The sequence below is a fragment of the Malus domestica genome, chromosome 15, assembly GCF_042453785.1.
Source record: "Malus domestica chromosome 15, GDT2T_hap1".
Lineage (NCBI taxonomy): Eukaryota > Viridiplantae > Streptophyta > Magnoliopsida > Rosales > Rosaceae > Malus > Malus domestica.
In genome coordinates, this window is record NC_091675.1 from 15,097,671 (window position 1) to 15,112,903 (window position 15,233).

General features: G+C 40.2%; 2 protein-coding genes across 7 annotated transcripts; one reads left to right on the forward strand and one right to left on the reverse strand.

The window, feature by feature from the left end:
* The first annotated feature begins 2,661 nt into the window (after window positions 1–2,661).
* Window positions 2,662–6,463, forward strand: LOC103431513 (casein kinase 1-like protein 3). 5 transcript variants are annotated; one of them, XM_008369674.4, is made up of 15 exons: window positions 2,662–3,003; window positions 3,086–3,126; window positions 3,333–3,402; window positions 3,513–3,661; window positions 3,916–4,011; window positions 4,120–4,190; window positions 4,333–4,394; window positions 4,472–4,535; window positions 4,690–4,774; window positions 4,848–4,974; window positions 5,214–5,281; window positions 5,385–5,442; window positions 5,578–5,723; window positions 5,842–6,038; window positions 6,154–6,463. In XM_008369674.4, the coding sequence occupies exons 1-14, from the start codon at window positions 2,928–2,930 to the stop codon at window positions 6,016–6,018; spliced, it is 1,290 nt and encodes a 429-aa protein (XP_008367896.3). In that variant the 5' UTR covers window positions 2,662–2,927; the 3' UTR covers window positions 6,019–6,038; window positions 6,154–6,463. The 5 variants fall into 5 exon arrangements, with proteins under 5 accessions (XP_008367896.3, XP_008367894.3, XP_008367895.3 ...); XM_008369672.4 differs by having other exon boundaries at window positions 5,842–6,026; window positions 6,148–6,463; XM_008369673.4 differs by having other exon boundaries at window positions 5,842–6,026.
* Window positions 6,464–6,936: 473 nt separating this feature from the next.
* LOC103400638 (probable RNA methyltransferase At5g51130) lies at window positions 6,937–10,628 on the reverse strand. 2 transcript variants are annotated; one of them, XM_008339290.4, is made up of 8 exons: window positions 10,371–10,628; window positions 9,694–9,808; window positions 9,367–9,414; window positions 8,525–8,726; window positions 7,848–7,935; window positions 7,623–7,688; window positions 7,395–7,463; window positions 6,937–7,300 (listed from the first exon to the last, which is right to left on the reverse strand). In XM_008339290.4, exons 1-8 carry the CDS (start codon window positions 10,494–10,496, stop codon window positions 7,211–7,213), a joined length of 804 nt encoding a protein of 267 aa, XP_008337512.1. In that variant the 5' UTR covers window positions 10,497–10,628; the 3' UTR covers window positions 6,937–7,210. The 2 variants fall into 2 exon arrangements, with proteins under 2 accessions (XP_008337512.1, XP_017178146.1); XM_017322657.3 differs by having other exon boundaries at window positions 7,395–7,487; window positions 10,371–10,619.
* Between the last annotated feature and the right edge of the window lie 4,605 nt (window positions 10,629–15,233).

Here is a 15,233-nt window from a genome sequence, read left to right on the forward strand (position 1 = left end):
CCTTTGTTGGGGTAGCGAAGCTCTCAGTTGCCACCGATCTTGACATGCTGGTCTAGGCTGCTCTTTTATGTGTTCAGTTCGTCTATGCCGCGGCAGCGGTGCATGTGGTCCATTCTTGGTAAGTGAGGGAATTCTTCGCAGGTTGTCAGTTGAACTTGAGCCGGATTGAGTGACTACTTTTCTTCGCCTTTCGTGCTACCTACTCCTATGTGAGGTGAATGATGTACCTACTCCTATATGAGGTGAATGATGTTCATTGCGGGCTTAGCCGCGAATGAACACTTCATGTGAAAGGTTGTTCATGTTGATTATCGGAGTATGACCTCAACCGTGAATGTATGCTCGTCTATGGGCTTAATCGAGAGTGCGCGCTCCTCTGCACGCTAAGACGGGAGTATACGCTATCTCGGGGGCCTTATCGGGAGTGTACACTGCCCGAACATTTGGTTCGTGATTGGTCGAGTGGCTGTTTGTCGGCACACTACTGGAGAGGTTATTCGTCTGCCCTTGTCCTACTTCGAGACACCTTATATGGGGCACGTTGCATCTCGGTGCGCTGCAAAAGCTGATTCACTAAGGTCGTCTGTTGTGTGAAGACGCTCGTCAACTCTATAACTTGTCAAGACAAGTGTTGTTCTCCATTTGGGTTGGAAGAGCTTGGAATGAATGCATCTCCTTGAGCAGTGGAAGTGTGGTAGACTCCGGGCGCAAGATTTGAGTTGGGAAATGTCAAATCCGTGGAGAAATGTGGTGAAAATGCCCCTGGTTCAATCGTAGGCCTAGAAATTTGAAGCCGAGACGGTTGAACTAATCTTGGACTAATTTGGGCTACTTGGAAAGTCACGGGAGTAGGCTGCTCGGCGTGTGGCTCACGTGAGTATGAGGCTAAGGCTTGGCTTAGGCTTAAGCCCTCGAAGGTTGAAGTGGCACGGCTTGAGCCGTGGCCTTAGTACCATGAGTTTTGCAGAGGGTGGCCACCATGGTGCTCCGTGGGGGTGGAATCGCTCCATTCATCATTGTGTTGAGCCTTGTAGATTGTCGTGGTCCTAATTCTTGTCGTGGTACGAAAAATCTACAAATGAACAAGAAAACAAAAAACCTTGGATGCGAGAATCTTCTACAAGTGTGTGACTCAACTCTCAATGAAAGCACCAATTTATGGATACAAATTTCAGTATTCTTTTTCTTGGACAAAATTGCACATACAAAACAAATAACACCTTAGGTCAAGGCCAAGAGCCTCACGCGCCAACAATGAATTGGGGGGTTTTGGCCGAAGAACCTCTGATGCCAAAGTTAGAATTTTGAGAGAAAAGTGTTTGGAGAATTTAGAAAATTTTGCAAGAAAGTTCGAACTGAGTTTTGGAGAAAATGAGATGGTATTTATAAGGGTGTGGCCAGCCCTTTTAGGAGATGGGTACCGGCCACTTGGATGGTTTTTTGGGGTGAGATTCATGATTTGTTAGCTAATTAATAGATTAATTGGGTAATAAATTAATATAATTAGAAAGGAATGATTTGGGGGTTACCTTGTGGAGAAGATTTGATGAGGATAGATGAAATAGGTTTTGAATAAATACCTATTTTGGGCACTTTTGACTTGATTGAGGGATGATTATCCACTGCTTGCGCGTTGAAATCTCGGTGTGCCTCGAGGAGAATCTTATCTCTTTAACTAAAAAATCCACGTGTCACCTCCATATTCTTCTTGTTATTTTTGGCTCCACAATACCTAAAAGATTGACGATTCGGATCATTGAAATACATTACAAGTAGGCTCCACGAAAACCTGTGTAAAATAAAGTATTTAAGAAAAGTAGTGTCATGGATCCGTCCTTATTTTTAATACAAGGATATTATATTTTAACGGTAGAATATAAATAAGTATTAGACTGCACTACACAATGGTCAATTACTAATTAAACATCGAACTTAGTATAATCATAATATATCAATACTATTTATGTAAGTCGAACTTGAAAACACTAAGTATAAGTAAAAGAAAAATACCACTGTATTGTAGAACTAATTAATTCAGGCATTTATACTCATAAATATTTTACTTTTGTTAACAAACATTGTCGTAAGTTTATATAGCTATTTAAAAATGAGAAATTTTAATTCTTTGTTAAATTATAATTAAAGGTGAACTCAAATCAAAGCACTTTAGTTTCAAAGATTTTTTGCTGACCAAAACAATTTTATTCCCCTCATTACATCAGACTTCGAATCCCCAATCATAATCAAGGGTAGCATTGTAAACCAACTCACCTATTATTGCATGTTGTGGAGCCGGATTTTGACGTGACCAAATCTACTCGGCAATAAAACAAGACCGCGACGGCGCTGAACTGCAATCCCCTGCCGACGCTTTCTGTGTCTCTCCCATAAACCCACGCTTCTACCACAAGAAAGCCCCAAACCGGCAAGAAAAAGTACATCCGAAAAGAGCGCGCATTTCAAAAGCATACTAAACGCTAGCAGAGGAACAAAACCTGCGCGGGAATCACGTGGCCGCACTACCACATTTACCCGCCATCCCCCACGTTATTTACCGAACTGACACCGACGCATTTGGCGGTAAAGCAACGAGTTGACAAGAATACCCTTAATCAAAAAACCAAATCCCCGGAACTCTCATCCTCTACGACATAAATCTCTACGAAGTCAACAAGTCAACGGCTCCACAATTCAAAGTTCCGAAACTACCCTTCTACATTCGCTCTTTATCCTCCCCACGACTGAACCTATCTGTCTCTTGCTGGCCGGGCCTTCGCCTGTGTGTGGCTTCAGTTTCTCAGTTCCAACGTATAAAAATCCATTTTTCGAAAATTAATTTTCAGGTTTTCTCGATTTCTCGGGTTTTCGATTCGGATCCAAAATCCTAAGTTCTATGAGTTGAGTGATCCGATCCGGGGAACTCGGGCATGGAGCGGGTCATCGGCGGAAAGTACAAGCTCGGCCGCAAGATCGGCAGCGGATCGTTCGGCGAAATCTTCCTAGGTGAGTGCTGTGGTTTGAATCTGAGTCGTTGATCGTAGTAACAGTGGCTGATCTCTGTAAATTATTTGAATTTCGTCTGCAGCTACTCACACCGATACGTTCGAGATCGTCGCCGTTAAGATTGTAAGCTCCTTATTATCTCTCTCTGTTTGTTTATTCAAATTTCAGTAGAAATTAATTCTTTTTTTTAAATTAAATTTATGTTTATGCAATCCAATTGTCAGCAAATTTGAAGTTTTTAACTACTTAATTAGTGAAGACGCATGTTTTTAGTTTAATTACTGGTTAATTTAAGTGATTAAGTTTATTTTAATTTCTGGTAAATGCAGGAGAACGGTAAAACGAAGCATCCGCAGCTGCTTTACGAGGCGAAATTATACAAAATCCTTCAAGGAGGAAGTACGTGGTGTATACGTATTCGAATACGTATACTTTTTCTTGGTACATGTTGGTTTAGTGTTCTGTGAGCATCACTGTTTGATTAATTGAGTGTGCGTGTAAATGTTTAGGCGGTATTCCGAACATAAAATGGTCGGGAATTAACGGCGAGGACAATGTGCTGGTTCTCGATTTGCTGGGACCGAGTCTTGAGGATTTGTTTGTGTATTGTGGGAGAAAGTTTTCACTCAAGACTGTCTTAATGCTAGCCGATCAAATGGTAATACATTGTGACGGATTTTAAGTAGAGCTTACGCAGCGCAGCTCACGCGTTACATTCGTTGGCATATCATTAATCTGCTTTCCCACCTTACTATTTTCAGCTTATTTTCCTTATGAAAGTTACAATTTTTCGTGATGAAAGTTGTTTTCACTTTTGTAATTTGTGTTCTTCGTATCACTGAATGATACGATGTTTATGTGTGCTCGTATCAATTGACAATTATTTCTTTCTTTTGATTCTTTTAATTCAAGATTACGAGGATAGAGTTTGCGCACTCGAAAGGTTTTCTACACAGAGACATAAAACCTGATAATTTCCTCATGGGTCTTGGTCGAAAAGCAAATCAGGTGATGCATCTTCTCTGTCTGTTTTTTTTTTTTTTTTTTTTTTTTTCATTTACGATGTATTTCAAGTTTCTATTGTCATCAATCTCTTCTTTTCATTTATCTTATTAGGTTTACATAATTGATTTTGGTCTTGCAAAAAGATATCGAGACGCCACAACAAATCGTCACATCCCATACAGGTATTTCCAGTTTCGTATCAAGACAATCTCTCATTTTCTTTTCTGTGTGCTGAAACGCTCGAGGAACAATTGAAATATGAAATGCAACCTATTTAGTTTTGTATTGGTTTATATTCCTATTGTTAACACTTGCCTCATACAGGGAGAATAAGAACTTAACAGGAACTGCACGTTATGCAAGCTGCAATACTCATCTTGGAATTGGTAAGCTACTCGGTGTTAAAACCTTGTAATCTGTTGGCATAAATACTCATTAACCTTATTTATTGTTTTGTTCTTAGAGCAAAGTCGGCGGGATGATTTGGAGTCTCTTGGATATGTTCTTCTGTATTTTCTCAGAGGAAGGTACATAGTCTGTTTCCACCCATTTTTTACTTTTAATTTGTAGACAGGAATTGAAAAACTTATACAGTAGGAAAGGATCCGATAATATATTGTTCATGCCATCTTATGTTTCTTCCGCCTTATCCCCTGACGATTTTCTTTTTCCTGCTTATAGCCTTCCGTGGCAGGGTTTAAAAGCTGACACAAAAAAGCAGAAATATGACAAAATTTGTGAGAAGAAGTTATCAACCCCTATTGAGGTGTGTGTCAAGTACTATGTGCACTTTGAAATTTGTATCTGATGTCAACTGGTCTGACTGCTGTCTTCTAAAGGTTCTATGCAAATCTCACCCAGTGGAGTTCGCATCGTATTTCCATTACTGCCATTCATTGACATTTGATCAGCGACCTGATTATGGATTCTTGAAACGCCTATTCCGTGATTTGTTTTCTCGTGAAGGTAGTGGTGTTCAAACTTTCTTGTGCTTTCATCTGTTCTAAATAAGTACTTCACATTGCATAGGCCCTCTTAGCTTGAAGTCAATGTGGTTACATATGTTTGATCTTCCATTTACCTAAAATTCCCATATGATAAAGTATGTTATGTATGAACTATGTATGTCATATGCTTCTCTGAGCATTTTAGAGCTTTATTTTGATGTGGATTCAATAGTCTGGATGTTTGTCTCCAATTGGCAGGATATGAGTTTGATTACGTATTTGATTGGACCATCATAAAGTACCAGCAGTCACAAAAGACTGGTTCTGTAAGTGCAATTGTTGTTCAATCTTTTCAACTTTTTTTAGTTGTATGACTCTTTGAACATTGGGTTACTGCTGCGCTTCTAATTTGAAACTCCACATGTTCAGCCGGTTCCTGGAGGAAGCAACAGTCATGCAATGCCAGTGCGTGTAGATAGTCATCAAGGTTAGATCTTCCATATAGACTTTTGCATATCTTAATAACTGACTGCTCGTCACAATATATGGGAGATATGAGGTTAATGTAACTATTAAGTATCAGTTGCTTTAAATAAATTACATTTTCCTTGTTAATTGTCAGTGGCAGGAGGTTCTAGTGCTCCATACCCAGCTGAGGTCACTGATCGAATTAGATCAAGCAATCCCACTGGTTCTGGTGGCCGCATGCAATTTAAATCTCCAACAACGGGCAGGAATTTAAGTTATGGCAATCCTCTTGAAAAGAACGTAAGTCGTATGACTGTCAAATAAAAACTGAGATAAAATGGAATTTATCATTACTCCGTTACATTGTTCAAAATTCAGTTCCGATATATAACTCATGGATAAAAATTTCCCTTTTTAGATTGCGAATGAAGCATACCCTCCTCCGTCTACTTCATTTTCCGGCGCCTCAAGAAGGGACCCCACAAAACCTCGTATGCCCACTGAAGCTACAAACACTGGCCATAGACATGGCAACAAAGTAGGTCCTTCGAGTAGCTGGATTCAATCACTCCAGCGCATCTCTTCAGCCAAGTGACCTTTATGGTAATTCAATTGGTTCCTACTTGAGTCATCATTTGGTTGGCGGCTTTTGTAATTGCAGCTAATGCTCGCGTCTATCGTCTTAAGCATTATTGTTGACCGGGTGCTCTCCGTTGTGTTTTAGCAACAGGTTTGTTCTGTAAGATTCTAGCACATCTTCGAAGCTGCTGATGTACGGCGATTAAATTGTCAAATATGCAATGTATCTATGCAGGAAGATCTTGGGGACGCATCTCCGGAAACATTGAGTTAGTTCCTTGGTTTGTGCAAGTGTTTTTCCATATGGTGACTAAAAATGTGTTGGTTACAAGATACAAAAAACCCAAAGCTTGGATTCTATGTTGTACATAGTTCTCACTTGCAAGTGTGAGATTCAAACTTAAGACATCTCACTTACAAGTGAAAAGAAATATGATATGATCGTCGTACTTAATCTTCAACGTGACTGCTTAAGTACATAATAACTAAGCTAATTGAATATTCATAAGAGGAAAAATGAATTGGTCGATCCTCAGTCTCTAACTCTGTTTATGTCTTAGGAGCCAAGGAATCACGCTCATGGCTGTGATTTTGCACACTTGGTGGGTCCTGATTTTACCATTGTTTGCAGGATAGGTTTCCTACCCATGCCGCTGCCGATATGGCAATTTCGACGATTTGGGCTTCGTGAAGCACTCAACGTTTTACTTCGAAGTGTCTTCAAGCCAGTAGGGGCTCACTTGACGAACTTTTGTCAGGGGCATTGTTGCGCGCTTTTCAGCAAGCAACATGATAGTGATCAGATTCAAGAATTTAGTCAACTTTCAATCGTCTCTATACTACGACGGCAAAATCATGAAGGGACGAGAAAATATTCTCTAATTAAAATTCAATCGGATTTTATAAACTTCTAGAATTATACCATTCAATCGGATTCTACAAACTTCTAGAATTGTCCATTCAATCGGATTCTACAAAATATTCTTCAACATTGGTGAGCACTCATACATTATAATGTATGTACAAAATACTAGGAGCAGATACAAAATTGGGACAGGACATGTTCCATCTATTTGGTCGTATGAATATTACCTTAACCCAAACAAAAACTTGTGCAGCACATGCACACAAAAACCCCAGTCAAAATTGGTACATAAACTACGGCTTTTCAGACGAAACAAACAATCCTGCTTCCGGAACTGCATTACTCATTTGTGGAACACTAAAATTGGTCTGTTGAATCCGGTTTTGCTGCCCGACACGCTTGAAGTGATGTCCTCCACTTTTCTGAATCCTATCTGTAATCATGTTAGATATCAGATATTTCCAGATCTCAACCGATAGCCAGCAAAACTGTCATCTGAAGTCGAACTTTAAGAAGATTAAACATACCTTATCCAGAAGTAAGTCTTGAAAATCTTTCGGATAGAACATAAGATTTCTATAATTTTCTCTAGTTGTCTGCAGAATGGAACAAATAATTCTCTCGACCCAATTCCAGTTAAGCAATGAAACTTAAAACAGAAACATAACCAATGTAGAAAAGTCTCTGACTCGTAATTGATTTAGTAGTGACTAACTAGGTACAATCTCAGAAATGTTGAAAAGAAAAACGATCACCTCAGAAACTCTATAATTCTTTTCGTAGGACTTCCAAGGTTGAGGTTCCAACACAAAAATTCCACCCTGCTCACAAGAAGAAAAATTCGTCATACTTTTCCCCAAGATATCGAAAGTTATAAATCAAGATTATTTTGAACTAAAATTCCTTGCTTAGTTGACAGTAGGCGAGAAAAGAATAATGAAATGAAATGAGGATGGAATAGCAATGGTTATAAGAATTACCCGGCGAAGTAGACTCCAAACCCTTGTAAATAATGTAATCAATCCATCGTCACCCCAATTCAGATGAATCCATTTTGACACGCTCAAACTGTATTAGAGGAGAAAAACAAGTTTAACAACAAAGCAACACAATAAGTAATGTGACGCTTGTACTTGCAAATGAGAGGATGTAACTGCATATAAAAAAGCACGCATCAAGATGCAATTTCTGCATAAAATAAACAGATAGAAACCCAATGCTAATGTGAGCTATCAGATATGGGAATCACATTCACTAGAGCTCAATGTTACAGGCATAAACAAAAAAACCAGGGTAACTATAATGGCTTTTTCTAGATATTTGTTGGGCCAGTGCGGATTCCACTGGTTGTCTCATGATAGGTACTTGTCCTTAGAGTACTACTCTTTGATGGCCTATGGATAGACATACCCAGTTTCGACTTCTTTGATGATCTACGTTATATTTGGTAAACCTGTTTACCCAAAAGTTTTAGTCACAAATTTTGATGAGCAGTTTTAGTCATATTAATGAGCATAACCATAAATTTTATTTTCTTATGTATATAGTTTATGGCCTACACATATCATAGCAAGTTTGCATTTATTACTGATATCCTTAATAGGACTGAAATCATAATATATTAGAATAAATGAGAAAAAGATGCGGTGAAGCTCACCATATAATGGTATCATAATGATTCTTGTGTGGATCCCGACTGTTAACAAAATCTTCTTTTCGGAAAGATACTGTGTCAAGCAGATCTTTCTCCTCAGAAAAGCCACTTGCACCCTCCAATTTAGAAGCCTTTCCGAGTGTCTTTCTAGCATTCTCCATTCTCAAAAATTTTCTGGCGTGCCAGTATGCATCCTGAATTCGATCTGAAAGAAAACAAAATTGCATTAATTAACTACAAAGAAAGTTGCAGAATTGACTAGGATATGGGCTAATTAGATAAAAACTAGTTTTAAATCTGTCTGATCACACACAAAGCAGGATGCCAAACTGCATCCCAACCCAGTGAAGTTTTCATTCTTTTTTAAATGGGTATCTTATGAGGTCTTTACAAACTATGAGGTCAAACTATGCCAGATGTCATGTCACATATAAAGACGCATCATTGAACCATGTCCTTGAAGTTCAAGATCAAGGTGGCAGGCACCCACAATACACGCTACTGCATAGTCGAACACAAATTTAGCATCAAGGGAATATTGCACTAGTAAACTAAGAAGAGCTTGTAGAGATATGTATAATGAATAGAATACATTTACAAATTCGTGGATGTTCATGCACATGTGTGTGTGTGTATGGTGCATGCAGGCATGTGTGAGAGTGTGATGGTTTGCATTCAGATAATAACAGAATTATGCATCCTAGATCCCATGCAAACAAGAGCTTATGAAACATAATAGATTTGACATAAAATGCTGACTACATTTAGAGAACAACGTAAAAAAATTTGAACTTCTTTGAACTTCAGTGAGACGATAAGAATCTGAGATATGATTAGAATCTTACTGGCATCGATGTCAACACCAAGAATGCTCTGGCAGCAAAACTTTTTGGCTGTAGATAAGCACATAAAGATGACTATGTCACTGAGAGAACAAACACATTCAAGAGCCACATACATAAAGAAAGCATCTCAACCAGCGACTATAAAACACCCTAAACTTGACAGAACCAAGAAATTCACTACATCTTTCCCCGACTCAGACTATCAAGTTCTATCCATATAAGATTTAATAATACCATTTGTTTAGGAAAGATGAATAGAAACAATACAGTATAATCAACAAACTCATAAATAAATTTCAATTACGATTTTAACTGAGAGAAAAGTACCAATTTGAATGGTCATGATTCCAGAATTGCAGCCAATGTCAAGACAATCCTTTCCTTCGAACCATTCCTTCTTGAAAACCTTCAACCTAGCATCTTCCTCCATTTCTTGGCCAATCTAAAACACCATACAAGGCAATGAGATTCCACATTGTTATCAAAAGAACGAGTTTCAAGATGTTTAAACAATTACAGACCAATGCAATGCCCAAAATTTTAACTTGTCCGTTAATTTTTTTAAGTTAAACTCTCCCAAATACTTAAAATTGGGCCACAATGAATCATGGGTGAAGTTTAGCTTACGCTATTTTTCGAAATAAATCCTAACAGTATCCATAAAACCAATCCAACCACTCAAGAGCTTCACAAATGCACTGCGTTCAAAACCCAAGAACACCAATTCCCCAGAAACTTCCAACGAAAAAATACCATAATTTCAATCAAATTTGACAAAACACCTGATTGGGTACCCTTAAACTCAATCAAACACAAACCCCACTTCAATATTTACTTCAAACAACCAAATAAACAAAAAACCGAGAAACTCCCAACCAAAAAAAAAAAAAAATCGAATCTTCAGTTGTTTTTTTTCACTTGTTTTAGCTTTCCCTGACAACCAATTAGAGCAATAACAACATTCAAAAGTTAAAATTGTGGGGAATGGAGGAGATTTTAATTACCCGATAGCCGTAGTAACTTTTGTAGTTTCCGTAGGGGAAAATCTCTTTGCGTTTCTTATTACTGATCTGCCCATGTTGCTGTTCGCCTTCCTCTGCGCCCTCCTTCCCTTTCCGTGAGCTGGACATGGCCGAAAACGGAATTTCGTACCAGAAGCTCAATAAAATTGCAGTCTTTCAGAGCTTCTTAGGGCCAAGGGAAGAGAGAGCGAATGAAGAGTCTAATTGCTTTTATATGATTGTTTAGGGTTTTATTTGAACACCTTGTTTAATTTTCAATATTTTATTTAGGAAACGGGAAAGTAACGTGAAAGAACCGGAAAATAATAACGGTAATTTAAGAATAATTTTGTTCATTTGAAAGTGAGGCAACTATGGTCATCTTTATGTGCTTATTTTCCGTGAGGCAACTATGGTCATCTAAATGGACACGTGGGTAGGGAGACAGGCAACTATGGAGGTTTTCATGGTGGCCATGGTTTTGGGGAGAGAAACGAGGATGGGGAAGCTATCTTGGATTTTGCAATGGCATATGATCTCTTCTTAGCCAACACCTTCTTTAAGAAGAGAGAAGAACATGTGATCACCTACAAGAGTGGGTCGTCAAAAACACAAATAGATTTTCTTCTAATGAGGAAAGGGGATCGTATAACTTGTAAGGATTGCAAAGTTATACCAGGAGAGAGCGTGGCTAATCAACATCGCTTGTTGGTGATGGATGTACATATCAAAAGAGGGAGACAAAAGAACAAGACTTGGAAGTGCCCAAGGACTAGATGGTGGAATCTAAAAGAAGAAAAACAAGCCATTTTCAAAGAGAAGGTAATCACCCAATGTGTGTGGGATAGAGAGGGGGAAGCTAGCCAAATGTGGGATTCCATGGCTAGTTGTATCCGAAAAGTAGCAAAAGAGGTATTAGGAGAGTCCAAGGGCTTTGCCCCACACCAAAAGGAATCTTGGTGGTGGAATGAGGAGGTACAAACAAAGGTGAAGGCTAAGAAGGAATGTTGTAAAGCCTTATACAAGGAGAGGACCGATGAAAATTGTGAAAGGTATAGAAAAGCGAAGCAAGAGGCGAAGAAAGCGGTCAGAGAAGCTAAGTTAGCGGCTTACGACGATATGTATAAACGACTAGATACCAAAGAAGGAGAGTTGGATATCTATAAACTAGCTAGAGCAAGGGAAAAGAAGACAAGGGACCTAAACCAAGTGAGGTGCATCAATGATGAGGATGGAAAGGTTCTTGCTACAGAGAACGCGGTTAAAGACAGATGGAGAGGTTATTTTCATAATCTTTTCAATGAAGGACATGAAAGGAGTGCTTCTTTAGGGGAGTTGAGTAACTCAGAAGAGTGTAGAAACTACTCTTTTTATCGTCGAATCCGGAAGGAAGAAGTGGTTGTAGCTGTGAAGAAGATGAAGCATAGAAAAGCAATAGGCCCAGACGATATACCAATCGAAGTGTGGAAAGTTTTGGGAGAGACAGGTATAACATGGCTCACTGACCTTTTCAATAGGATTTTGAAAACGAAGAAGATGCCAAATGAGTGGCGAACGAGCACTTTGGTGCCTATCTACAAGAATAAGGGCGACGTACAAAATTGCATGAACTATAGGGGTATTAAGTTAATAAGTCATACAATGAAGCTCTGGGAGAGAGTCATTGAGCATAGATTGAGGCAAGAGACACGGGTTTCGGACAACCAATTCGGGTTCATGCCAGGGCGCTCAACCATGGAGGCAATCTATCTCTTACGAAGATTGATGGAAAGATATAGAGATGGGAAAAAGGATTTACACATGGTCTTTATAGATTTGGAAAAAGCGTATGATAGGGTCCCAAGAGACATTCTTTGGAGGATCTTAGAGAAGAAAGGAATACGAGTAGCATATATCCAAGCTATAAAGGATATGTATGAAGGAGCAAAGATTGCCGTAAGAACTCATGAAGGACAAACCGAAAGCTTTCCCATAACTGTAGGATTACATCAAGGCTCATCCTTAAGTCCTTACCTTTTTGCGTTGGTAATGGATGAGTTAACAGGACATATTCAAGATGATATTCCTTGGTATATGCTTTTCACAGACGATATAGTGTTGATAGATGAAACTCAGGAAGGGGTAAATGCAAAGCTTAACCTTTGGAGAGAAGTGTTGGAATCTAAAGGTCTTCGCCTAAGCCGATCAAAGACAGAATATATGGAGTGCAAGTTCAGTGCAGATGGAGGCCAAAACGAGTTAGGGGTGAGGATCGGAGATCAAGAAATACCAAAGAGCGACCGTTTTCGTTACCTAGGATCTATCTTGCAAAAGAACGGAGAATTAGATGGAGATCTCAACCATAGAATACAAGCTGGATGGATGAAGTGGAAGAGTGCATCTGGCGTGTTGTGTGACCGCCGTATGCCACTGAAGCTCAAGGGAAAATTTTATAGGACGGCAATAAGGCCGGCGATGCTGTATGGCACAGACTGTTGGGCGGTGAAGCATCAACACGTACACAAAATGGGTGTAGCGGAGATGAGGATGCTTCGTTGGATGTGTGGGCACACGAGAAAGGATAAGATTAGGAATGAGGATATCCGGGGTAAAGTAGGAGTAGCCGAAATTGAAGGAAAGATGAGAGAAAATCGGTTACGGTGGTTTGGACATGTGCAAAGAAGGCCTACTGACGCTCCGATTAGAAGATGCGACTATGGGACAGAGGTTCAGGGCCGAAGGGGTAGAGGAAGACCTAGGAAAACTTTGGAAGAGACTCTAAGAAAAGACTTAGAGTACTTGGATCTAACGAATGACATGACACAGGACCGAGCACAATGGCGTTCTAAGATTCATATAGCCGATCCCACTCAGTGACTTGGATTTTCCAAGTCTCCAACCGAGAAGTTTTCCTCACTCGAAAAATTAAGGGAACACTACCCCAACCTACATGCTCCACTCAGAAAGCTTCAACATACAAGCTTCAACAAAAGAAAATTCAAAGAACTTAGCGAAGAAGGCTTTGGTGTATTTAACACAATACGTTGAAATGAAGGAAAACTTATTTATTGATATCCCCGATAAGCTACAAATATGTACATATACATGAGTCAAAATAAACAAACAAGATGGAGCCTTCACAAAGGTTGCTTAGGAGAAGTCTCAGCAGTCGGTAGAGCCCCAGAAAGAGAAGGCATCGGAGGGGAATCATTCGGAGCCTCAGTACTGGACAGAACCCTAGAATGAGGAGGCATAAGAGGTTGATCATTTGGAGCTTCATTACGCAGTACAGCCCCAGAAGACGAAGGCAATAAATGCCTTTGGAACAAACCCACAAATCTCTGATGATCAAGTAAAACCTGACCATCAGTTTCCTTCATCTGGTCAAGCTTCCTCTTCATGTTTGTAGCATAGTCATGTGCGAGCCGGTGCAACTGTTTATTCTCATGCTTGAGCCCTCTAATCTCCTGTTTGAGACTCATCACTTCGGCCGCCAATGATTCAACTTGGCGGGTTCGAGCAAATAGGCGTTGGGCCATATTAGACACAGAACCTGCACACTGAACACTGAGAGCCAGTGAATCCTTAACAGCTAACTCATCAGACCGTTTGGAAAGTAGTCTGTTATCTTTGGGAGTGAGAAGGTTCCTGGCCACCACCGCAGCGGTCATATCATTCTTCATCACGGAATCCCCAACGGTAAGAGGACCAGTAGGGGAGACGAAGGATGGGCGCCATATGTTGTCTGGAGAAGGCGGGGCTGCCTCTTCAACAAAGTTCAAGTCAAAACGACGGTCGGAGGGGCCAGACATTTTCAAAGGTATTGAAGAGAGAAGAGGTCGGACAAATCAAGATCTTAGAAGTGCAAGAATGGAGCTTCTACTGGTGGAGATTCAAGTGTGCTTTGGAACTTAATGCCAGCCCTATAAAAAGCTGCACTCGACGGAGCTTCAGACATCGAAGAGGCGCCTGCTCAGAAATCGAAGAGGCGTTTGCTTTCTCAAAAGCCGGGCTGCTTAGAGACCACGAGGGTTGATCTCATAAATCGAAGAGGTGTTTGCTTTCTCAAAAGTTGGGCTGCTCAAAGATCACGAAAGCCGATCTCAGAAATCGAAGAGGCGCTCGCTTCCTCAAAAGCTGGGCTGCTCAGAGACCACGATGGTCGATCTCAGAAATCGAAGAGGCACCTACTTTTCCAGCCTTGTCAGCACCTGTCACACGCACACTCAGCTTTGCGGAAATTATGGGTATTCTGTCGAAGACTTCTGGGGAAGTAGAAAACACATGAATCTTACTGTCCAATCACCCACTTCCCACACGCAGCAATAGCTCATGGGTACCACAGATAACTTTGCCAAAGTTGAGCACGTGAAGCTTGCAGCTCTCACTACATCGCTCTGACCAAGAAGGGTAAAAGAATAGCAAAGAAACAGCACTAACAAAGTTTAGACCCATAAATTTTGAAGGTCTAGCTACCATATTATTACCCACAAGGGTAAAGGAACAGTACCACTGTTGGATAATTGGAAAGTCCCTGTGTGTCAACCTCTGTGCCTCGTGGCAAGGTAAACTAGCAAACATGCCCAACCTTTACTCACATTCGAGAAAACACTCCCAATAAGATTGCTTGCTCCAAAATCGAAGAGGCACCGTCCTCCGAATCTCGAGAGCCAGACTCCCAACATGACTACTTTCTCAAAAATCGAAGAGAGGGTAAAGGAACAGTACCATTGCTGGATAATTGGAAAGCCCCTGTGTGTCAACCTCTGTGCTTCGTGGCAAGGTAGACTAGCAAACATGCCCAACCTTTACTCACATTCGAGAAAACACTCCCAACAAGATTGCTTGCTCCAAAATCGAAGAGGCACCGCCCTCCGAATCTCGAGA

Bases quoted from the DNA above. Each gene is read 5' to 3' on its own strand.
- LOC103400638 (XM_017322657.3), bottom strand. From the start codon at position 10,496: ATGTCCAGCTCACGGAAAGGGAAGGAGGGCGCAGAGGAAGGCGAACAG. The intron at 9,809-10,370 runs GTAATTAAAATC...ATGGTGTTTTAG, and splicing joins AAAGTTACTACGGCTATCGG to ATTGGCCAAGAAATGGAGGA. The intron at 7,488-7,622 runs GTGATCGTTTTT...AATTGGGTCGAG, and splicing joins AGAATTATAGAGTTTCTGAG to AGAATTATTTGTTCCATTCT.
- LOC103431513 (XM_008369674.4), top strand. From the start codon at position 2,928: ATGGAGCGGGTCATCGGCGGAAAGTACAAGCTCGGCCGCAAGATCGGC. The intron at 3,127-3,332 runs GTAAGCTCCTTA...TGGTAAATGCAG, and splicing joins AGATCGTCGCCGTTAAGATT to GAGAACGGTAAAACGAAGCA. The intron at 3,403-3,512 runs GTACGTGGTGTA...GTAAATGTTTAG, and splicing joins CAAAATCCTTCAAGGAGGAA to GCGGTATTCCGAACATAAAA.